At 61.4% G+C, this 23816-nt stretch overlaps 1 protein-coding gene across 1 annotated transcript in view; it reads left to right on the top strand.

Annotated features, from left to right (window-relative positions):
* Nucleotides 1–23816, top strand: part of SCUBE1 (signal peptide, CUB domain and EGF like domain containing 1) — a 147258-nt gene that overhangs the window by 50204 nt on the left and 73238 nt on the right. The window contains exon 5 of the mRNA XM_040491819.1: nt 11471–11605. Coding sequence (XP_040347753.1) covers nt 11471–11605 — 135 coding nt within the window. The remainder of the gene's footprint in view (nt 1–11470; nt 11606–23816) is intronic.

Consider the following 23816-nt stretch of genomic DNA (forward strand, 5'->3'; position numbering starts at 1 on the left):
GTGCAAAGCCTAGAGGTGGGAGAGGCCTAGCCAGGCAGGAGAGTGGGCTCGGAGTACGGTGACACGTAAGAGGGTAGTTTCCGTCGGCTAAACGCCCGAGACCTGGAGATTTGTGTCTGCAGGTGCGAGCATGTCAGGGGTCCCCTTCGGCTGCGCGTCGGGCACATCCCAGACTCAGGCCTGCCTCCCGGCCCCCCTTCCACAGCCACCGGGGCCCCACCCACTTCTGCAGACGCACACGCGCGCACACACACACACGTGCATCCCACCACATCCCACCACCGAGCACATCTTTTCCCCGTGCTTGTCCGCACGCGGCAGAGAGAGAGAGAGACCCCTCCGCCTGTCAGTGTGGCCTCTGAGCCCTCTCACACACGCTCTTTTGTCCTGCAGCCCTCCGCCCCAGTGCCCACCCCCACCCCCACAGTAGTTAATCCCTCCTGATTCCCCCACCTCTCTCTCCCTGGCCGGGCAGCTCCCTGAGGGCAGGCCTTGCCTTGGCGTTCACTGCGCCCTCACTGAGTGAGGGCGTGGACGAACGGACACACGGGGCTGATCACGGAAGGCTCTCTGCGGGAAGACGTGGGCACTAGGAAGGGACTTCGGAAGAGGCAGCGGCCGGCGCAGGCAGGCTCCAAGGGGCAAAACCAGCAGATTAAGGGCGTCCCGTGGGGAGGGATGAGAAGCGAAACGCTGGCAGTCTCTGGCTGGGACTCCGCCTCTGGGAATCCATCTGAAGAAAAGAAACCCTAAAACGGAAAGGGCTCTACGTGCCCTGTGTCCCTCGTAGGGGAGTTTACTAACGGGGTCCGGAACAGAGACAAGTGCACCAAGTGGTTGGGCGGGGGTCGCCTGCCGGCTGGACAGGCAGCAGGTGAGGAGGGCACCAGGGATGAGCCCCGGAAAGCGCTGCTTTCAGTGAAGGGTGAACGAGCAGGTCACATACAGAGAGACCCGTTTGCACTAGGAGAACATCGGCCCACGAGAAAAGACAGAAACAAAATAGATGCCTTTGGTTATGGTCGCAGCCAGAGCATAGGACTGTTGACCCGTTTTTTTCCCACCGTTTTTCAGAATTCCTTGTAAATTCAAAATCTTAAATAGTTTTGTTGGACAAGTGATAGGGAGCCGTGCTGCGTGTCTTGAGGGGAGAAGGGCCACAAATGGGCTAGAAAGGGTGGGCTTGGCCACGGGGAGCCGTGGTGGTCTCCCAGCACGTCAGCCACCCTCGGCGCCCCCTTTTCCGGGGAGCCCCTTGGTGCCCACACTCACCCCTCCACGTCCGCCCCCTTACAGCCCCTCTGCCATTTTCTTAAGTCGGCACAAAACCTTTTCCCATCCCGTTGTAGCTCCATGGCCCACCCAGGGCCTGTCAGCAAAGGACCACTTAGTGTGGGAAGGAACCAACTAGTCCACAGCAGGCCCAGTTAAGGCACCGTGGCCGTTCAGGGGCGGGAGCCCGCGGGGCCTGGGGGCCCCACCTTCACGGAGAACTTCCGGCGGTGCTGACACTCGTGGGGAGGACACTGGTTTTTATACTCAACAGCTTTGAAAAAAGCGGAAGAAACCGTAGAGTTTAATCGGGAAGAATTGGTCCAGAATTGCAGGCAGTGCCGAGGCTGGAAAGCACGTGCCGGGAGTGAGTCACGTGCCGTGGCCAGCGTCCGGCAGGAAGGACTGTGTCAGCCGGGTGGCCTCGGGAGCTCCGGGGCCCTCCTGGGTCCGGCAGGCCGTGCGTGTGCCCGGCCCGCCCCGCGCACGGGCCCGAGGGGGAACTAACCGCATCCAGAGGGGCCTGTTTTATTTCTGAGGATGTTCACGAAGAATCCGTCAGAGCCTTTCCCCTTTCTTTTCTCACGGCTTCTCCCTTTGGTTCCGGGATTTGTTTGTTTGGCTTTCCTCCCCTTCCCCCTTCCCAGTCCTCTGTTCTTCTCCCCATCAAAAGAAGTTTTTAAAACTCGAGTGCCTCCCACAGACGTCCGGCCAGGATCGTGTTCACAGCTGGGCCGTCAGAGGCCCGAGGCTGCAGGGATGAAGTGTCCAATTCCCATCCTGGCACACCGGCGCGCGCGTGTTGTGACCAAGGGCGGGCCGTTCGCCGCTCGAAGCTCCTGGTTATGACGCTCCCGCTGCCTCGGGCCGAGGCCCTGGGTGAGAGGCTGTCACGAGCGCACCTGGCACCGAGCAGGAGCTCAGGGCACACGGCTCCCCTGCCGCCTCCTGCAGCCCCCTCTCCCGCCCGTGCTTGAGACATTAAAGGAAGAGCTGGTCTTGCCGTGGCGGTGTGGCGGAGGCCAGGGCGGCGTCCCTCAGGAGCGCGTCCCACCGCCTCCAAACCCCCGTCCCCTCTACCTGCTTCTTAAAGCGCTGCCCACTTAGAACGGCTTTTCTCTGGCCGAAGACGTTTGTCCTTGTACCGCTGAAGGCACTGGCGAGGGAGGAGGACACCGGACGCTGTGGGCAGGGCTGACGTGGCAAGAGCCCTGTGTGGCTTCACTCGTTCATCGAGCAGCAAAGCTCACAGGCCGCCAGCATCTGAGGACGTCCACTCCTCCTCCACCCCGATCCCACCACCCCGCCCCCGACGGGGCTCACTCCCAGGCAAGGCTGACGCGGGTGAATAAACGAGCACAGCTCTTCTCTGACCAGCCCTCACTCGCCCTCCCGACGGGCCCGCAGCCTCTGCCCCCCGGGACCCCCCGACCAGCACTCAGGCTTCTCACTCACCCAGAGCTGCTTCCTTGGCTGGATCCGGGAACTGGGTGTCGCCAGGCAGCCCCTCCGGGGCCACACAGGGCAGCCCTTGTGGGACAGGCCGAGAACCAGGGCCTCCGGGCCAGAGCCACCGCCCCCAGCCACGTTTTGTAGTTGTCAGTCAGTCACTCGGCCCACGGATGTGGCTTATGTGCCTCAGGCGCTATGTCAAATCCTGAGACACAGCAACACTCGAGACAGCCATGGTCCTCCCTCTCGAGGACTCTGCATTCCCTGGGGAGAGAGCGACACAGGCAGAGGTGTTTCCCCCGGCGTGGACGGAGCAGTTCGCCTGGGCCTCGCCGGCCAGAGAGGGGAGTTTGTGTTTTATTCGAAGCCGACGAGGAATCCTTTGGAGGCTTTCAGGCAGGGGATAGCGCGGCTGGTTGACACTCTCCAGGGTGGTTTAGCGGGGTGGTGAGACCAGGGTGGAAGGAGGGAGACCCGGGCCGGAGAGGAGGGGAGCTGGACCCGGCCACCTGAGGGGAGGGGGCAGGGAGCTGGATCTGCAGGCAGAGCTGAGGACCACACCTGCTAAGGGCTTAGAGGCAGGGAGCGGGGAAGGGAGGGCTCCAGGATGACAGAAGCCACCGTGAGCTGTGCTGCCATTGGCCGAGATGGGGAAGGCTGAGGGCGGGGCCAGGCTTCGCTCTGTTCTGTTCCGTTCTCACAGGAGGTCAGATCAGGAGTCCAGCAAGGGCCGTGTTAGGTTTGTCGTGGCTTTGGACATCTGGGTCAGCCGTTGATATCTCAGCCTGAGGACAGTGGAGCAAGCGGGCCTAGAGGTCTTAGCGGCATTGGCAAATAGGCGGCAGTTAAAGCCGTGGGACAGGGTGACATCTCCGGAGATCGGAGCCCAAGAGGAGTGCAGGCCTCGTGGACCTGGGCCCCACCGGGGCACAGCGCCCAGGGCACCGTGCTCCCAAGGCTGCTTTACAGGAGGTTGTGCCCACAGAATGCAAACATGTTTGCCAACCATGTGTCTGGTAAGGGTCTAGTATCTGCGACACACAAAGAACTCTCAGAACTCAACAGTAGAAAGACAACCCCGTGTAAAAGCGGGCAAGGGATTTTAATAGACACTGCTCCAGAAAGGATGTACCAACGGACGGCAAGCACGTGGAAAGGTGCTCGGCGTCATTAGGGAAACGCGAGTCAAAGCCACAATAAGGTGCCATGTCTCACCCACCAGGATGGCTATCGTTTTAAAAAATGGAAAACGGGAAGTGTTGGCAAGGACATGGAGACATTGGAACCCTTGTATTTTGCCGATGGGAACGTGGAATGGTGCCACCACCGTGGGAAGCAGTGCGACAGCGCCTCCAGAAGTGAAACGTGGAATCACCTTATGACCCGATGATGCCGCGCCTAGGTACCCACCCGAGAGAGTTTAAACGTGTTCACTCAAAGGCTCGTACGTGGCGTTCACAGCAGCGTGTGTCCTCACAGCTAAGGAGGGGGAGACCACCCAGACGTCCCGCAGCTGGTGGACGGGTAGACAACACGTGGTCTATCCGGACGATAGAATATTATTCAGGCATAAGAACGAATGACGTGTGCTCCGCCGTGGGGACCTTGAAGACGTCATGGGGTGTCAGAGAAGCCAGACGCGGAGGACGCACGCTGTATGGCCCCAGTGGTTGAAAGGTCCAGAACAGGCACATTTGTAGAGTCAGAAAGTAAACTAATGGTTGCTGGGGGCTGGGGGAGGGGAGAATTGGGATTGACTGAAAATGGGCACAGGGCGTCTCTTTGGGGTGGTGGGAAACGTTCTGGAATCAGATCTTGGTGCTGTTCACACCACCTCGTGAATGTGCCAAGAACCACTGACCCGTCCTCCTTAAGGTGGTGAATTTTATGTAACGTGAGTCGTATCTCGATGAATGAAGACAGAGGTGGCACGTGCAGAGGCCGGGGCTTGTCCCACAGCCCGAGCAGGCCACACACGTGGCTCTGAGTCCAGTTCTGAGCCAACGTGAAGCCCCTGATAGACTGCGGTCCCCCAGAGAAGGGTGACAGGGTGGTGAGCTAGCCAGAACCTGTGTCAGGAGGGAGCAGTTCTGGAAGCTGAAGCTGCTCTGCTGAGGCCACACTGGGGGCTCCCTTGGACGCAGCTTGGTGTCACTTTCCGGTGTGGCGGGGACCTTACCGTCCCCTGGGGCACGTTCACACCTGTGATTCCCCGAAGCCCTGGCAGCGGCTTTGTTCAACGGTTGTTAACGTTCACTGGTGGTGTGTGTGTGCCAGGCACCGAGCCGAGTCCTTCGCTGCATTATTTCCTTTAGTCCCCCAGACAACTTAAGGTGCCTGTTATCCCCGTCTTGTGAAGAAGGAGACCAAGGCCCGAAAGGGGTAAGCGACGTGCCCAAGGTCACGCAGCAAGTTACTCACCGAATCTTACACCCCAGCTGGTGTGACCTGGTAGGAAAAGAGTTAGGACCCGTGGGCAGCGGTCCCAGGGAGACATCGCAGAGACAGCGTAAAGAGAGTGGTCCTCAGTCGGACCAGGTGAACCCAGGCCCAACCCAGGGGGCTCAGGGTCAGAGCAGGACTACAGTGGGGGACCGTGTGTCTTCTGCATACGGCTGACCTGCTTAAGAGTCAGGCCCCCCAGAGAAGGCCCAGCTGATGCCCAGACCAGGAAGCGGAGAGGTCCCGGGAGGCCCCGTCATACCTCCCCCCTGCCTCTGCCAGCACCTCTGACAGCTCAGGGAATGTTCTGGATCTGGCAGAACCCAGGCCTCAAAGCTCTGAGACCCGTGTGTATTTTACCCGAAATCTAATCCATCTGGTTCTCATTTATTTACACTTAACTCATCAAATGTAATTTTGCAAGAGCCGCTCGATGGCCAAGAGGCTTTTGTGCCTAAGCCTCCCTTCTGACAGGGGCCAGGGGAGGGTTGGGGCCTCAGCCCTCAGGGACCAGGAGGGAGCTCTCAGGGTTGGAGGTCAAGTTCGGTTCCTGTGATGGGCCGGGGCCTCTGCCTCTGTCCTCGGACCCTCGGTGGGACCTGTGGTGTCGGGGCCAGGCACGGGGTCTGACACATAGTAGGCCCTTGGCAGCCACGAGAACACGGGTGGGGCCCGGGCAGAACACAGAGTCTCTGTTTCGAATCGTGAAATGTTCGTGGGAAACACAAAGCAAGCAAAGCTGGGTCCAGAAGTAATTTTTAGTTATTATAAATAACTGCAAACCTGGATTCTTGGTCCAAAGGAGGACAAACAGCCAGCTATTAATAAAAATAAACAGACCTCATGGGCAAACCGCAGCCCTGCCTGCAGAGGCCTTTCGGAACCAGCTCAACCTACAGCCTGTGGGCGTCGGCTAGAGCGCAGCCGTCCGTCGCAGCCCGTGAGCCCGTGTCAGACGCAGCACTCTCGTGCTCGGGACTGGCGGGCCCACCGAGCTGACATGGGCCGGAGAGCCAGCTGAGGGCTGTCTCCCCCCGACCCCAGCACCCAGACCTCCCGTCAGGCGCTACGTTGTAAGGTGGGGGCACCTGACCCCAGAGACCCCGCTCGGACTCTGTCTTTGGTGCCGAGGTGCCCTGGCCTCTTCCGACTAGAACTGGTCACAGCGGCCACTGGGATTGGGAGGGGAGGCTGGGGGCCCGGAGGCCTAGCAGAAGCACGCAGACTGTGCCTTCGGGCAGGAGTTGAGGCCCGACCCAGGGCTGTGGCACAGTAGTGGAGGCAAAACAGAAGGGCAGGGTGGTGAGGAAGTCGGCATCCTTGGCCACTGCTCGGGTGGTGGGAGGGACAGAAGGGGGCTGCTCAGGCCAGGGGAGGTGGGCAGGGGTAGGGCAGGGCTGGAGTGAAGCCCCTCTTGGCACCCTGGTCTGCCTCCCACCTTCGGTCCTCCCTCAGCCGTTGGCTGGACGAGTGAGTGCTCACCGTACCCCCAGACGCTGGGCCTCAGGCTGGGGAGCAGCCTGCACAGAGCGGCGGCCCCATGTCTTATCCCAGACTGCACTGGGATGGTCCGTTTCTGAGGGTGTCCCTCAGCCCCGCCGGCCAAGGGCCCCCTGCCGCCGTGGCCAGCCGCAGCTCAGTGTCCCCTCCCCTCCCCTCCCAGCACCCTTCGCCTGCTGCCCCCACCCCAGCCCAAAAGAGTCAGGGGCTCTACCAGTCCCAGTGGCACAGAGATGTGTTTGTGTGTTAAGGCCGGGGGCTGGGGGGCGGGAATGGAAGGGTGCTGCAGGCTGGGGCCTTCCAGAGAGTGGCCCGGCCGGGGCAGGCAGCCCCTGACAGAGGGCCACCCGAGACCCTCGCAGCGCTGCGGCTGCTGGGGTCGTTCCTGCACAGTATAGTCATCAGCTCTTCCATTGCCAGTTAAAAGAGTCTCCCACTAGGAGCCTCAGGTCTGCCCCCAAACCCACAGGGCCTCCTCTCTGCTTTATCGCAAAGTCCTCGGGCCAGGGCGCTCCCTGCCTTCTGGGAACATTCCAGTGTGGCCGCAAAAGCAGATGAAGGACCATGAGCTGCCGGCAGGATTCAGAGGCAGAGCAGCCCCTGTATCCCACCCAGAGCCCACTCAGGCATCGTGCAGCCTGGATCGGAAACAGGCTTGCTCAGGGCCCTCACTGCACGCAGCGGGCTCAGCCTCTGCCCAAGGCCATGGCGGTGGCGCTACTGTGGCTTGTCGGGCTGCGCAGACATCTTCCCCGAGGACTGTCCCCTCCCCCGGCAGCACCGGTGAGAACGGGGGCCAGGGGGACCCGGACAGAGCCGGGGTTTGTGAGGGCCCTTGGGGCCTCCTTGATGGGGGGTGTGTAGGCTGCACAGCTTCCAGAACTCCTCCTCTGCCCCAGCGGTCGCGGGCCCTTCCCCATCTGTGCCCTGCCACGCCCCTTCGGCGAGAGTCGGCTTCTGCGACACCTCTTCCTGCCCCGGCCTCGGGTCACAGACCTCCCTGCCGCCCCCGGCCCGGCCCTCCACGAAGCCTCCCGCCTCTGCTCAGGTCCAGTACGGCAGCAGCTGGGTTCACTTTGGTGCCCTGGCGGCCCTTGGGGAGCGTGGCACGTAGTAGGCGCCCAGTGTTTGTGGAGGGAACTGATGAACGAAAGCCTGTTGGGTGGTTCTCAAAGGCAAGAACTTCCGTCTGGACAAGGAGGGAGAGGGCATCCCAGGAGGAGGTGGGTGTGATCACAGGAAGGCAAGCGTGAACAGGGGGCTATTCCGAGAACAGCGGAGATAAATGCAGCTGCGGGGAGCCCCAAACGAGCCCCTTCCGTGCGCCCAGAAGGAACCGGGACAGCACGCCGCTCCAGGGGACTGGCCTTTGTGGGTCGCGAGCTCCCCATCGGTGGCGAGTGCAGACACACGTGTGCCATTCGGTTCTTCCTGCGGACACTTGAGCACCCACTCGGTCTGACCGCCAGCGGGGCACAGGGATATAAAGACTCACGGCTGTCTTCAGCCCAGAGCAGAGACACAGGATGACCGAGCCCGAGGTCCGGGGCAGAGCAAGTCTGGGCACAGGGGACGAGCACAGTCTTCCGGGCGCCGGGAAGACTTCAGAGAGGAGGAGCGTCGGAGACGCGAGCGTGTAAGGTCGGGGGTGGTGTGTTAAGCAGAACTGCTCGGGGAACCGGCTCTCGTCGCCATGGTTGGGCTTGAGGCGTCCTCGTCGAGAGAAACCAGATCGCAGGAGAGCGGGGAAAGACCAGAGCCAGAGCTCCCAGGTGTAGGCTCCCTCCTTGCCCCGCAGGACCTCTCATGACAGAGTTTTCTGAGTCCTGAGGGGGCCAAGGAACAATGTGTGCTGGGCTTGCCCCCATCAGGAGGGCCCAGGGGCCGAGTGTCTCCCGCAGTGCTGTGCTAGGCCTGGCCAGGGCCTCCAGCTGAACCCAGTCTGCCCGAGGTCGGTGGGTGGCCGACCCACGGCCCCAGCTCCTCCAGCTGGTGCCTCTTCAGACTTGACTGTGAGCCCCGCGTGGAGGGCTGAGCCACGGGGGTGTGAGGGGCATGAGGTGGGCATCAGGCCCCCGATCCAGCTCTTAGAGAAGCTGGTGACGACCGCAGGCTCCCCGAAGGGATTGTGAGGCTGCGGTTTCCTGCCCGGCTCGAGGGAGGCCTGTGTTGGGACCACAGTGGGAAAAGGGCGCAGAGGGGGCCGCCCCCTTCCCTCCCTGCTTAATCCTGGGGCTTTGTCATTTGGGAGCGGGGAAAAGAAATGTTTACACGGCCTTGCATTTGTTTCAAATTATTCATCAGTGTTTGAGAGTCATTGTTCCCTGCTAGTGTAAACAGCGCTGTCCCAAGGCACAGCCACTCTGCCAGCTCCCTGAACTTCTGGAGATGCGTGCAGTATTAACTGCCCTCGGGTTCCTGGCTTCCAGTGAAGGGAGATGGGCCGGGCCAGGCGGGGGGCTCCAGGGAGCTCGTTCACGGTGGGGTCAAAGCAGCGCTTTCTCGCCACCAGTGCAGCATTCGAGGGCCTGTATCTGGTTTGTTTTACCAACTGAACCTTTACTAGGGCTGGAGAAGCCAAGGTGCAGAGCAAAGAAGCTGAGAACCATGGGAAGAACAGCAAAGCATGTGATCTGAAGGGGGTCTGGACCGAGTCCCAGAAGCGGGTTTCGCTGTGATACGTGTGCCAGCACCGGGGTGCAAGTGCCTCAGTGGCGTGTCTTTGGGACAGAGACGGGACTAACCCCAGGTATGCTGGGACAGGCCCCATGTTACCCACGGCAGGCTAGCTCCGGCGTTGCGTTTGCATCTGGGGTTCCCAAACACGTTCAAGGCGGCACCCCGCTCAGGCTCGTGTTAAGAGTAGCTGGCTCTTCGTAGCGTTGGTCTCGACACACTTTCTGGCACGGCCAGCTGAGCGGCCGGGCAAAGCCACGTGCTCGGGAGGTGAACGGCGGGTCTAAGTCCTGCCTCTGCCCTGAGCAGCCGTGTGACTTTGCTCAAGTTACTTTGGTTCTCTGTGCCTCAGTGCCCTCACCTGTAGAGTGGAGGCCGTAACACAGCCTGTCGCTCAGGGTTGCCGCAGGGGTGGAGCGCGGGGATATTTGTGAGGCCCCCGTGCCTGACGCGTAAGGAGCCCTCGAGGAATGTCAGCTTCGCGTCGTTATCGGTAGGATGAACAGGACTCGGTCCCTGGCTTAGAGCTGCTCAGGGTCTAGTGCCGGCGAGGGACAGACCCCCAGAGGCAGCCACCCCTGGAGGGGAGGTGCCCCCCGCAAAGGGGGCACTGGCGGTGGCCCTTTAGGGAGCCGTCAGTGAGTAAGACTCCGTTGAGTGGAGAAAGGTTTTCAGAATAATCCCTCTGTGTCATTTCCAGCTCCCCCGGGACCCCACTGTGTCTCCTCTCAGCAAGAGCCACCTTCCCCACTTCAGCTGTAACTGCTCGTGGCTTTTAGAGTTCAGAGTCCTGCCTCCCTCCGGGCTGCCACACAGCTGACATTTGAGCTTGCTAGAGAATAATGGCCTGCCTCAGCATCGGCCTCTCGGAGGCAGCCATGTGGTCTCCTGGGTGGTGAAGCGACGTGTTGTCCCTAAGCCTCAGTAGGACCCAGCTGACCTAGCTCCAGGGCTCAGTCCTCTCCTGGTTCAGTGCAGGTCAGTACTGGAAGATGGCTGTGTGAAGGACAACTGTATTAAAAGCTTACGGCCAAAGTGTGTGTGTGTGTGTGTGCGCGCGCGTGTGTGTGTGTGTGCGTGTGTGTGTGTGTGTGTGTGTGTGTGTGTGTGTGTGTGTGTTGGGGGCCAGGGGATTGGCTAGAAGCGGCTGGTAGCTCACCTTGCCTTTGTGGTTTCATACATTTGCCTGTTAAAATGACGATACAGACACGGCACGTTAAGGTTTAAGAAGCCCATCTTCCGTTACACAAACTGACAGTGTAAGGGGTTACGACTTTGGTAATTGAAACATGCTGTTCCGTTCAAGCCCAGAACTCCATAAAGACTCTTTTCAGCCAATAGCCGCCTTTGTGCCAGCAGCCTCTGGTCAACGCCGAGTGTCAGCCCTGAGGTCTCTCTCTCCTAGAGAGCAGGAAAGACCGCATAGAGGCCTTCTGCGGCCGTCTTGGTGGCCAGAGGTCAGGGCCTTTTAAAAAATTCCCCATTCTTAGACGTTTGAAGTCCATTTGTGAGGCAGAAAGCAGGCCGCGGGGTCTCGTGTTACTGGTTGTAACTCTGAAGTAGGCTTGAAGACGGAGGGGATGGGAGAATTTGCTTGGCGAGGCTCCGTGGGTTGGGGAAGGGCAGTGCAGGCTGCGGTCTTCCCGGAGAGGGAGAGCCCAACAGGATCAGTGAGACCACGGTTTGGGAGTCGGACTATCAGGTGGGACCCGGGACAGGTGACTTGGCCCCTCTGGGCCTCGGTTTCCTCATCTAGCAAATGGGCTAATACCCGGATCTGACCTACAGGGCTGCCGTGAGGATGAAAGGAGTTAGTACGGGTCGGATGCTTAGAAGAGCGCCGGTCGCGTAGGTTACCGACAGGCAGCTGGCGTTACAAGCATCGTCACTACCTCTACGGAGTACCTCCGCGGAGTACCTTGGTGGAGTACAGTCCCGTGCAGTGTCTCTGCAGAGTACCTGGCCCCCCTGCGGGGTGTAGCCGCGGGGTCCCCCTGTGGAGCGTCCCCAGAGTGCTGCCGTCTGTGCAGCGCCTTCTGGGCAGCCTGGGAAGCTGGTGGCGTCTCACTTCCGGCCCCAGGTGCGATTTCTCCCCTCCCCCTCTCCGCCTCTCCGCCTCTCCTTGCAGATGTGGACGAGTGTCAGGACAACAACGGTGGCTGCCAGCAGATCTGCGTCAATGCCATGGGCAGCTACGAGTGTCAGTGCCACAGTGGCTTTTTCCTCAGCGACAACCAGCACACCTGCATCCACCGCTCCAACGGTGAGTGCGGCCCGTGCTGACCAGGCACACGCCCCCGCCCCCGCCCCCGCCCCCGCCCCGCAGAATCGGGCGGCCCCTGGAAACCCCCTTCTCCACATCTCGACTCCGGGGGCCTCAGGGTCAAGGCGGTGGGGGGGGGGGGTGCGAGGCGCGGTTTGGTGGTGGCCTGAATGGCTGTTTTGTGCTTCTGGTGTCGGTTCTGCGCGGGGCTCCTCCCAGCTCCCCGCCCACCGCCCGCTACACCGGGACTGCTGGTGTTCCTGGTGTTTTTATGTGGAGGCGAGGTGGGGCCACAAATGGGCAGATGTGACCAGAGAAGTTGTTTTCCTTTCTGGGCTGAAAGCCGGCTGTGGCCAGGAAGAGTGGGGCCCCATTCTCCATGGTCCCCTTCCCCAAGGTGGGCTGGAGGCCTGAGCAGGCCGAGTGCCAATTTCCTGGTCTCTGAACGTTCACCGGGTCACCAGCCGGCAGAGGGTCCCTGTGGTCGGGAGCCTGCCTCCCTCTGGTTGTTGGGTGGGATGGCAGGCCGGCCCCGGGGCAGTACAGAGGGACTGGGGAGCACTGGCCAGCCGGAGTAACCTGCAGACAGCCCCAGGCTGGGACAGAGCCTGGCCTCCAGCCAAGCCTGGCAGTGAGGGTCCACGGTATCAGAGGAGGGGTGGTCAGAGTTTGGGCCCAGAGAAGCAGGACTGTGAGGTAGGACAGCTGGCCAGAAGGCAGGACCCACATGCGTAGAGGAGAGGGGCTTTTAGGTGGAGGGAACAGCATTTGCAAAGGCACAGAGGCATATCTTGCTTAAGTTAATGGCAAGGTCTGGAATCTCGGGGCAGGCCGCGTGCCGCAATGGAGTGGGCTGAGGGCAGGGGCGGGGACCAGCGCTCCTGGGGCCCGGCCGTCGCGTGCGGTCGAGAGAGTAGATGGGGAAGGAGGCCAGGACAGCCGCCTGGCCCCGGCCTGGGCCCCTCCCCCATCGCTGACCCCTGACACGTCGGAGATACCGGAGGGGCCTCGAGGGGCCCCTGAGAGGGCCCAGCCCGGGGTCCGTGGCACCAGCAGGAGACCAGGGAGTGGCTCACACTGAAACGTGGGGACAGAAGGGCAGGCCCCGGGCCCTGGCGCAGCCCGCCGGGCACGACTCGGTGCTGCCACTCCCTGGCGGTGAGCCGAGAACCTCAGCCTCCTTGTCCACAGCGCGGAGATGTGGCGCTGCCCCGCCAGGCTCTCCAGAAGGGGGGACGAGACCCTGCGTGTGCAGTGTTCTGCGTGCACTAAAGCTACAGGGGCTGCAAGGCGAGGCTGGGGGGCGCCGGGTGTGCTTGTTACTTGGAAGCAATTCCTGAGAAAGAAAAGAAGGAAACAGTTAAAAGTCCAAAGCCCGGGATAGGGAAGCAGAGCCGTTTCACTGGATGCCTTCGATGCTCCGTGCTTGTTCAGACGATTTCCTCAAGGACGCGACAAGCCCGGCGGTCCCCACTCTGCCGTGTCCCCAGAAGGACGTGGGCGCCAAGCTCTGCGCGCCCTGCTGCCTGCTGCCGCTGTGTCGTGCGGACTTCCCCGGGAGCCTGCGGCCGGGGCTGTGGGGCTGCAGGGCTGCGCGGTCCAGCTGCCCCAGATGAGGACCAGGGGCCCAACCCGAGTTTTATAGGAAGCCGACTTATGGGGAAGCGAGTGCACGTTGGTGGTGAGGAGGGAGTCCTGCTTCCCTCGCGGAGGGGGGCTTTATGGGGCGACGGCTCTGAGCAAGCCATGAAGTCCCCGAGGCCGGGGTGGCCGAGCCTCTTTGCCCGCCAGGCGGTGTTGCCCTGTTCCTTTGAAGAGCAGCTTTCCCACGAGCGGGGTCCAGGTGAAGCTGTGAGGCCCCTGGTTGAAAGGAGGGTGCGCGGGAAGGGGGGACCAACGCGAGGCTGGATACAAGACCCCGGCCGCGTTCTGTCGGTAACCGGGACCCGGTTTGGCCCGGAGGCACTCGTCTGGTTAAGGACGTCACCGGACAAACCTCAGCAGCAGGCGGAGGAGTAGGGTCAGGGGACACATTAACGTGGAGAGCGGCCGGCTGGCTGCCGAGGGGTCATGGGCTTACTCTGAGCTAGGCCCTCACAGCAACCCGGTGAGGCGGGGATGTTATGACCCTGGGACAGCGGAGGAAGCCAAAGCAGTCAAGTTAGGAGACTCGCCCGAGGTCACACCATAGGAAAAGGGCGGAGTCGGGATCCCAGCGCGCGTCTTCAGCTGTGATGTGATGAGGCCGGTCAGGAAAGAAAGAAGGTGGCAGAACAGACAGAAGTAGGCGGGCTTCCTCTTTGTGGAAGCCACACGTGAGCTGAAACAGAATGGCCAAGAGCCGCCGCGGGAAGAGTTGGGGGAAGCGTGCCAGGCGGCACGTCTGCAAAGGCCCTGAGGCAGGAATGGACCAGACTCGGGCGGAAAGCAAAACGAAGGGGAGGGCGGTGGAGCACAGTGAGCCAAGGCGGAGAGGATCCCAGGAGGAGGGGAGCCTGGCAGGGCCCGGACCCTGTGAGGCCACCAGAGCACGGGCAGGAGTTTAGATGGTGTGCAGAGAGGGCAGCTGTGGGAAGCTGGCTGAGCAGAGGTGGGCAACGTGCTGGAGGGGAGAGTGGAGGACTTCCAGGGCCTCTCAGATACTTCAGGGGCTGGGCCTCAAACTAAGCGTGCAGTAGAGCCTTGAGCCCACGTGCCTCACCTTTCCCAAAGGCCCTGGGGTGACCGGATCCTGACGCCAGGACTTGAGATTTAGCCAGAGTACAGATTCGGGGGCCTCAAGCCCAGTCTTTGTGAACCAGCACCAACCAGCACGTTGGTTGGAGAAGTCCCTTCTCTTATTAGGATTTTTGTGTCCATCTCCCAAGTTTTAAATCTGGGCAACGAGTCCATCCAAAAAGCAGCAGACAACTTCCGGGGTACCTCCCGAGGGGCGAGTGACAGCATTTCCAGGGCTCCCACAGGCCGTGTGGAAGGTCTGAAGAAGGCAGGCCAAGTGCACAGCACGTCTGCTGACTGCTCGTTAATGCCAGTGGCCGGAGACGGGCGCAGGTGACCCGGCAGGTTGCCTCCCTCCTGAGCCTCCGTTGGTTGTGACAACTGCCCGCCACGAGTGCATGCCGACCACAGTGATGCTTGTTGGAGCATCACTCAAAACTCAGAGTGCGTCGGGGGTGCAGAGACCCAGCTTGTTTTGCACCTAAATGCCCCCTGATCCCTGTTCCTCCCTGGAGGGCCCATGAGCCCAGGGCCATTTGGCAAATCAGACTCCTCGTGTCACCTGACTTCTCCTAATGCCTGTCGGCGCCTTGGAGCCTGCCCCGAGCAGGGAGGAAAGCACGAGGCCTGGTTTTGATTAGAGGGGCCTGGATGCACGCACAAGGTCAGCCAGGGTCGGTCTGTGCTCCTGGCCGAGAGACGAGGGCCTGGGACTCAGCCCTTCTGAGTGGCCCCGCTTCCTAGGCACCGGTGCAAACCCTGGCCGGAGGTATGTGGATCTGGCCAGGCCGGGGTTGGGAGTTTTAGGCTTTCAGCTCTTCTCCGTGGCCCCTGCACAGCCACTCCTGCCTGCCTGGGTCTCCTCCTCTGTAAATCGGGACCGGTGATCCCTCCCAGGCAAGTGAGGGATCCGTTAGGGAAACCCCGTGAAGCAGTCGAGCGCAGCGCCTGCCCCAGGGGAGGCCACTTGCAGGCAGCTTCTCTAGGTGTTTAGAACCCAGGCTCGATGTGAGGAACCCAGGCTCTGTCCCGGCACTGGGCGGGGGGGGGGGGGGGGATCAAGAGCTGTTGGGATCTGGGGCCCATCTCCTTCTCCTTGGTGCTTCCAGGTGCTGGTTCTGGTGCCGTCACAGCCCACGTTCACCCCCACTCATCCCCTGGCCCAGCAAACGGTAACAGCCTGGGGGCAGCCGGTCCAGGCCAGTCCCAGCCTCCACCGCCCCCTTTGTGGTCACGTGTCCTGGGAGCCCAGAGCGGATGGGCCACCGAGGAGCCGGCACCTTCTAGCTCTCTCCCTCTCCCATGCCTGCCCTTTTTTTCCTAAATCTACATCACGTCTGTGTCCCACGAAGGTGTTGCCTCCTGGATGAACTTGTCTCTTCCCTCCTGGTAAAGAATTCTTTCCTTCGGTCTGAGTAGAACGGATTTAGGAGAAGAAGGTGTTCAGAAAGGCGTAGGTCTAACCAGCTGTGTGATGGCAGGCCACCGTTTCACTCATTCGTGTTGCCCGGTGTCTGTCTGGTCCTCAGGATCCCCGTGTGAGCGAAAGCTGACATGGTCCCCTGTGAAGCGTTCGGTCTAGAAGAAGGACTGAATGCTAAATAAGGGTTGGAGTTGCCGTAGAATAACGAGCTGAGAAAGAAACGTTCTGGAGGGAAGGATCTGGAGCTCCTAGGGGTCTAGTGTTCGGGTCTGAGCAGGGGAGGTGGAGAAGAGAATGGTTTCACCAGCCTGGTGAAGGATTGCCCCCTTCCCGGCGCTGGTCCTCGGCTGCCACTGTTGCTGACACCGGCGGGCTGGAGAAGTCCACGCCCTTCTAAGCAGGAAGCCGTCCTGCACGCCTGCGCCCTGAAACCTCACCAGACCTTCGTGGTCTGATCTCTGGCGGTGGCGGTAGGCACCAGGGTCAAGAGAAGCGTCACGTTGTCCCCACAGTTGTGGGAAACAGCCACAGGCTCGCGAGGGGGCTTGAGGGGCTGCACATGTCACAGCCCAACCCAGAGGGCCCTTAGACACCCAAGGAGACCTGTCATCCCTGTGTCAGACCGCGATTAAGAGCACGGGTTCTGGGGCCTGGCTGCCTAGATCAGAATCCCAGCTCCAGCAGTCATGATCCACGTGACCTTGAGCAAGTCCCTCAACTCCTCCGTGCCCGGTCCATAAAATGGGGATAGCACAGTACCTGCTTCATAGGGTGGAAAAGATATCGCAAAGATCACTTGATACACGTGGGTTCTGATTACGGTAATCGGTCACAGATGAGGAAACGGGCCCAGAGAGGACGGGGCCTCACCCCAGGCCCACAGCAAGCCAGCAGCAGAGTCAGAGCAGGTGCTCCCTGGGCAAGGCTCTGCCGATGTGTGCTGGGTGCTGGCTGAAGCCTGAGCTTCAGCTGAGGGTGGAGGGGAGATAGGGAGTAAGTCCTCATCCTCAAGAGACCCCCTTCCCAGGGGCGAACAGGGACCCGGAGGCTCCGTGAGGCCACCGGGGAGAGGCTGGGCTGCCGCATGGCTGAGCGCGTGGAAGCCGGGCCGTGCTGCCCCCTTTCCCGCGTCTGATGCCCCAGAACAGGCCACAGGGCAGCTGAGCGTCTGTGCCCCTGGGAGGCTGAGCCCCCTGCAGAGCCAGGCTGGCACTGTCCCGGCAGCGACATCACGGGTTTCCCCGTGCACATTTACCGTTCCCTTAAATGCCCTCTGAGCCTGTTTAAATGCACATGTAAATACGGGTAGGAAACCCCATTGCCCTCCCACCACCGGCGTTCCCTGTGGCACTTTCTCACAGAGCTCAAGACTTGGCGTCAGGGGCGACTCTGGTTCCAGCGAAAATCAGACGTGGGGCCTGGAACAGGGAAGCTTGGCTTCCTTTGTGTTAAATAATGAATGATAGCACGAGCTGCATTTACTGTATGCCTACTGCACGCCGGACGTTTTCACGCACTCGCACATCACATCCTTGCCATGACCCCATTTTCCAGATTCAGAAGCTGAGGCACAGAGAGGTTAGGGAACTTGCCCAAGGTTGCGTAGCCATTGCTCTGCTGGTCTGGCCCCTAAGCCCAGGCAGACTACGTGGAGGGTTCTGACAAGGCTTGGACCCCTGTGCCTAGTCCGCCCAGTCGGGGTGAGACCCAGGAGAGGCCCCGAGGGGCAGCAGAGACACCTCCTCGGCGTTCCCCAGACGTGAGCGTTCCCTACACCACACATGCCTCATTAAGCACCAAGAGTCTCAAACACGCTTTGTGGTGGAAATTTCCCGAAATGGCGCACCCGTTTCCCTCTCCTCTTCGGGGAAACAACCTGAGTCAGCCTGGCCTCTTTTCCCTACAGTTCGTAAAACCTTTATGAACTTCAGTTACCAAGACAGCCACTCCCCTTAAGGGCCACAGAATGCTCGTTAGTGTTTGTCCCCGTGCCGAATGTCCCCAGACACCCGAGCCGGAAATAGCCCTTCCCTTTTGACTTTGCTGTCGTCAGCCGATCCGTACTGCTGCCTCACAGCGGGTTTGCTGTGAAGACGGTGGTGGGGGCTCCACGTGCACACGCAGGTGGGACGCTGGGGACTCCCGACCGGTTGGTGACGTGCCTGGGCTCTGCCCCCGCCGTTTGCCCCGTGGGAACATTCTCACGCGTTTGCCAGGTCACAGCCCGACTCTGGGTGACTGCGTTATGCAAAGATGGCCTCGATTGAGTTAAAAATTACTTTGCTCATTAGCTCTCTACAGGAAAGACTGTCAGAATCTGTTCCTTTTTCCTGTAGGCTTATGAGGGTACTTACCCAAGCGTAACTGGAGACAAGACGATAGGATTTTTTTAACTTTCCATTTTGAAATAATTACAGATTCATAAGAAAATGCAAAAAAAAAAAAAAAAAAACCAGTGAAGAGGGGTCCCGTGTACACGTCACCCAGTTTCCCCCCACGGCCACATCTCCTGTCACTGGAGAACAGCATCTACACGGGGAAGCTGACAGCCGTACTGTGTATGCATACAGCTCTCGGCCGTCCCATTACATGTCGATTTCGTGTAACCGCCTCAGCGATCAGGAATTGACATCGTGGGGGCACCTGGCTGGCCCAGTCACTCGAGCCTGCGACTCTTGCTCTCGGCGTAGTGGCCAGCCCCACGTTGAGTGTGGAGATTACTTAAATGAGTCAATAAATCTTAGAATTATCACTCAATAGCTGAACGTCCTGCCAGGCACGCTGCGCCCTCTCTGCCTCTCTCCACGGGGGGCTGTACCAGTTAGTATCTACGCCCGCTCGCTTCGAGAGCAAAAGAGGCATGATTAAGTACAACAGGGCAGCAGCTACAAACTGGGACTGTCCTGGGCACAGCCAGACATACGGTCACCCTAATATTTCCTCATGTGAGTCCTTGAACCTTTCAAAGTAGGTGCCAGCTACCCCCACACGCAGATGCGCCCAGGGTCACGTGGCTGGGGGGGTGGGGTGCCGAGCCGGCACCCAGGTGGTCTGGCTGCGGATCCGGACCACCGCCATTGAAAGGAACCACCACGACCCCGTGGATCACCTCTTCTCCGATAGGGATGGAAATTGGGTTCTAAAGAGAGGAGGGACTCTCTCGCCCAGCGTGCTTGCCAACCTGGCCTGGGGTTGTGTTGCCCGAGCCTGCACCCTGGGCATGGCATGGCGTGGCAAGGTGTGGCATCCTGGGTGGTCAGCGCAGGCCCGCAGCAGTGCTGAGGGGCTCGGCCAAAGGGAACTCAGTTCCGTCTGGGCGCTGGGAGCCTGGGGGAGGTGGAGCAGGCGGAGGAAGTCCCTCAGAGCGGGTGGCCCCTGAGGGAGCCAGCTGGTAGTGAGTAGGGCAGGCGGTGGGCAGAGGGGCCCCTGGGAGATTGCGGGGCAGTGGGGGTTGCGGTGGGAAGGGAAGGGTGAGAGGCTGCTGGGACCATCTGGGTGCGGGCCTGGGTTGAAAGTAACGGGTCAGAAGCAGCTAACCTTGAAAAACAACTCGAAGTGGGCCGTGGAGACAGGCAGAAACCCAAGACACAGGGGGCCCACCTCATCCCTTCGTGGGCCTGAGTTCTGGAATAGTCTGGAGCGGGGAGGGCCCTCAGACACCACCCCCCTGGCGCCATCGGACTGGGCCTGGCAGGTCGCAGTGACGACAGGTCACGTCTGTACCGTGCAGGGAAGGGGGCTCCGATTTGAGCCCCTCTGACGTGCGTGATGCTTCTCATATGTGGTTGCTTTTGATTTGGTTTCCAACCTAGCCTAGACTCCGGGTCTCCGGCCGCGGGCGCCCCCCGCCCGGGCCGGCCCCACCCCCCCACGCTCTTCTCTTCCCCGTGGGTCACCCAGCTGCCCCTCACTGCCTGGCCCTTCACGCAGGCTGGCGTGGCCTCGCATCTCGCACCGAAGATGCCAGCTCTGCTCTGGTTGGCCAGGAGAGCCTGGGTCCCAGCGGCCCCTCTTGCCTGTTGGAGAGAGTGCATCGCAGACCCTGAAACCAGACCCAAAGCGGATGCGAGTGAGAGGGTCAAGGCACTGTGCTCGGTGGGACTTTGGACTTTGCTGTGAATGTTGCAGGGCACCTGTCAGTCCTGGGGGCGGAGGCACGGTCCACACTTCGGGACGGTCACTAAGCACCTTGGGGTGGGCAGCGAGATAAAGCAGTTTTCCGGCAAGTGATGCTGGCGGGCGTCAGGGTCTAGAACTCACACAGGGGCAGTGTGGGCGGAGAGGAGGGTAGCCGAGGGGAAGGTGACAGAACAGTGGTCAAGGAGAGGGTGACGGGGGGGGGGGGGGTGGCCGAGGGAAGGTGAGAGGCAGGGCAGATGGGACTTTCTGCAGAGCCCCGCCCCCTCAGGTCTGCACTTTGGGGAGCCTGTTGCCCGAGTCACGTGGGTGCAGGGTATCTCAGCGGCGGCCGCCTCCGGACGAGGCAGGGCCTGGCTTCCAGCCACCCGAGGAGCCCGGGAGGGGAGCCCGCAGGCTCTCGCGCAGGACCAGTCCACCGCTGCTTCCCATGAGGCTGAACGTGCTCGGCACCCTGGCCCGGGGAGAGGCTGGGGGCCAGTGCAGGCGGCCACCCCCGTCGCCTGGTCAGCCCCGGCCTGGCCCCAGCCTGGAGCCTCAGCAACTCTCTGGGCGTTGACGGTTGTGAGGGAAATCTCCGGAACCTGGGGCTTCATCGGGGTTTCGGGGCCTGGGATGCTCAAGTGGGGTTTCTGGTCTCCCTGCACGTGTTCTGGGGGCTTGGGGACGGCGTATTGCCATCGATGTCACCGAGTGACCTTGTGACCGGGCGTGGGAAGGGTCTGGGTTCCCCCCGTCCTGCTTGGGGGGCAGTGCTCAGAGCCCCACCTTTGAGCCAGGGCGTGAACTCCCAGGACGCACAGACGGTGGGGGAGGCAGACACGAAGGCGAGGGCTGTGGGTCGGGGTGTCAGCACGGCGTGGGGGGAGGGGGGGTGGAAATAGGCTCCGGCACAGGGGTCCTGGGCTGTGGGGAAGTGCCAGCGGGCTCGCCCACTCAGCCAGCAGAGAAGACCGAGTGCTGCACTTCAGATTAAGTGCCTCCAGCCGGCACGCAGGCCACACCCCTCCAGTCAGCCACAGCAAGAAGCCTCCGTCCTCGGGACCCTTGTCCTCGGGACCTGAGCCCGCTGCTAAAGCCCACACCACTCAGGCACTGACTGGGGAACTCCCCAGCAAGAGCCACTGGGGGGGTTTTCGGGAACAGGGCCCTGAGTTGGGGCCAGAGCAGAGGGCCGCCTGCCGAGACCCCAGGAGCAGCCTCTCCGTCGGTCCCTGCGCTCGTCCTAGACCCTCCTTCCGCGTTCCTCCAAGGCCGGTCCTTGGCCCTCCTCTGGACTTTGTCTTCTACCCTGCCCTTCCTGCCTTGGCCGGCAGTCAGACCGGACTCCGTCCCCAGCACCTTCTCTGCGAGCAGGTGTCCTCCCTTGCCAGGCTCATCCCCGCCCCTCTGCTGCTCAGCTCACGCTCCCCATCACTCTGACACTCGCATGCACTCTGGGAGGTACTTTGGGTGAGTGCTGTCATCCCCAGTCCTGGAGGGAGAACTGAGCCGGGCCACCCCAAGAGACGGTCCTCAGGACGAGGAGGGGCCGACCTTCTAATGCTACAGCCATTCCCCTTCTTCGGCTCCATCTACTTCCAGGTTCCAGTAAACAAGCCTGTGCACAGACCCACAGTCCCTTCTGAGCCACCCCAGCCACAAAGCACAGCTTAGGATCTTACCAGTGTGCCTGGCTGGCGGGCTCCCATGGGCCCCCAAGATGTGGTTCCCCTGGCCCAAGGCCAGGCCTTGACCCAGGGGGCTCCAGCGTGGCTCCTACAGGGCCAGGGACATCTCCTGCCCTGTGCCAGAGCTTTCCATCATCAGCTGTGGGTGCTGGGACCCCGTAGGTGTACGGGCTGGGAGGTTTCTGTTGTAAATGAGGGGAAACGGCCTGGCCACACTAGGGGATCCCACCCTGGCCCCAGGGCTACCCCTGCCAGCTCTCCCCGGGGTGAACCAGCCGGGCCGAGAGCACAGGGCAGGGCTTGTGCACAGGTTCTCCTCGATCCCCCTGCCTGCTGCAGGCCAGGTGGGCGGGAGAATAAACAGCTCTCGCATTTAGCGGGAAGATTTACAGTGCCGCCGGAGGGGACCCGTCCCAGCCCCGTGCAGTCCGGAACGGCCCCGGAGGCGGGGACGATAAATCCAGCCCATTATTTTTTACGAGCCTCCCACCCCATAAACAACTCCTCTGGCTGGTGAGCCCAGCTTCACGCCCTTCTCCTGGCCTGGCCTCCAGCCAGCCCTGGCCGGGCACCGGGACCCCAGCGCTTACTTTGTGGCGCTGGCGGTGGGGATCTTCCTGTGCTGCAGCGCCTCAGGCCGCCCAGAGAGGACAGTGCAGGGCAGACGGTGGACCCAGCCCGAGAGGTACCTAGCCCTGGCCCCCTTGGCAGCCACAAGTCCCGTGGCCTCAGTTTCTGTTCCGTGAAGTGGGGCAGACGTCAGTATTTGTTGATAGTCATGAATTAATATTTACGAGGACTGCTCTGGACACAGTGTGTCTAGGCACCGCCGTGTGCCCAGCCCGTGCCTGTGCTTTGCCACGAGCGATCAGATCCCGAGAACAGTCTTGTGCCACTAAGTCCCTCTTGCAGGCCAGGAAGTGGGCGTTGAGAAGCAGATTTGTCCATGGAGCCCTCCTGGTGTGTCCTTTACCCGTCACGGGCCTCGGAGGGTGCTCTTTTTCTGCCTCAAATGCCATTCCCCAGCCCCTCGCTCCCTGGAGAACTCTTCGTCCTCCTTCAGAACCCGGCTCGCTTTCACCTCCTCCGTGAAGCCACCTCTGACTCTTGCCAGACACGTCTTCCTCTCCGTGTGTGCCACAAGGTTCTGAGCGGCTCAGCTCTCTCGCGCTCTCTCTCTCTCTCGCTCTCTCAGGAGACCCGTGTGTGAGCTCCTAGAAAGGGCACAGACATGTTTCTTACGCCGAACCCCGTGCGGGGAGCAGAGGAGACGTGCCGAGTGGCAGTGAAACGGGATGGGATTGACCTCGTGGGGGTGACAAAGGTCTGAATCATGTGTGGCCTCGGTGGCAGGTCCCTCCCGTGGGCAGGATGCACGGCACCCGGCGAGGACTTGAGCCGGGCCGTGGTTCGGCTGGGGGCTGCGGCTGCCGGTCTCGCCTGGGATGGCTCCCCGGCTGCGTTCGGTGTGCAGTCGGCCGAAGCCCCTCCAGCGGGAGAGCCCAAGTTTGCCAGAGGCTCGGAGACTCTCCCCTGCCACGGCCACCTCCTCGCCCCTCTGCCTACGCTGATTCTTCATCGGGGCACCTTTCCTCCCTGCTGCCCCAACCCTGCCCTCTTCCTCCCGGCGCCCTCCCCCCTCGGGCACCCAAACACGTATCCGGGGAAGCCACGGCTAGGCCGTCTGTTTAAGTTAGAATCAACGGTGAGAATCTGCGTAAGTTCCCGCAAGTGGTTACACCTGCCCTTGATATGAGCTCACGGGAAAGGGAGACGTACTCAACATTTGTTGAGTGCCTACTGTGTACCTAGCCCTTTATACCCTTTACTTCCCAGAGGACGCTTGGCAGGGACGGCCACCACCACAGGGCACAAAGCAGGGGATGGGGGTGCCGGGAGGAACCGCAGCACCGCTGGTTTGGGACGGAGCCACACAAAGTGTCTCTGTCGCTCGAGCCCCCGCTCTGAACTGCGCCGCGGCAGGCCGCGGAGGAGAAGTGCCAGCTGTGGGGCCGGGGGGCTGCTCTGTGTCCTCAGAGGACCTCCTGCTAGCATGTCCCCCAGCGTTCTTACCGGCTCCTCCTCCCAGGGGCCCCAGGGCTGCTGTGGCAACACTGGGGGGGCCGGGCACCCCCCCCCACCAGGTCCCCTCCGTCTAGTCGCCTGTCGAGAGAAACGATTTGTTCCCTGGTCACGGCCAGGCCCATGGTCTGGGGGCTGCGTGAGCTGACTGTCCCCCCATGGCTTCCTCTAGGGAGGGATA

This window comes from Herpailurus yagouaroundi, unplaced genomic scaffold (assembly GCF_014898765.1).
Source record: "Herpailurus yagouaroundi ecotype Mexico unplaced genomic scaffold, PumYag 182, whole genome shotgun sequence".
In the NCBI taxonomy this organism is placed as follows: Eukaryota; Metazoa; Chordata; class Mammalia; order Carnivora; family Felidae; genus Herpailurus; species Herpailurus yagouaroundi.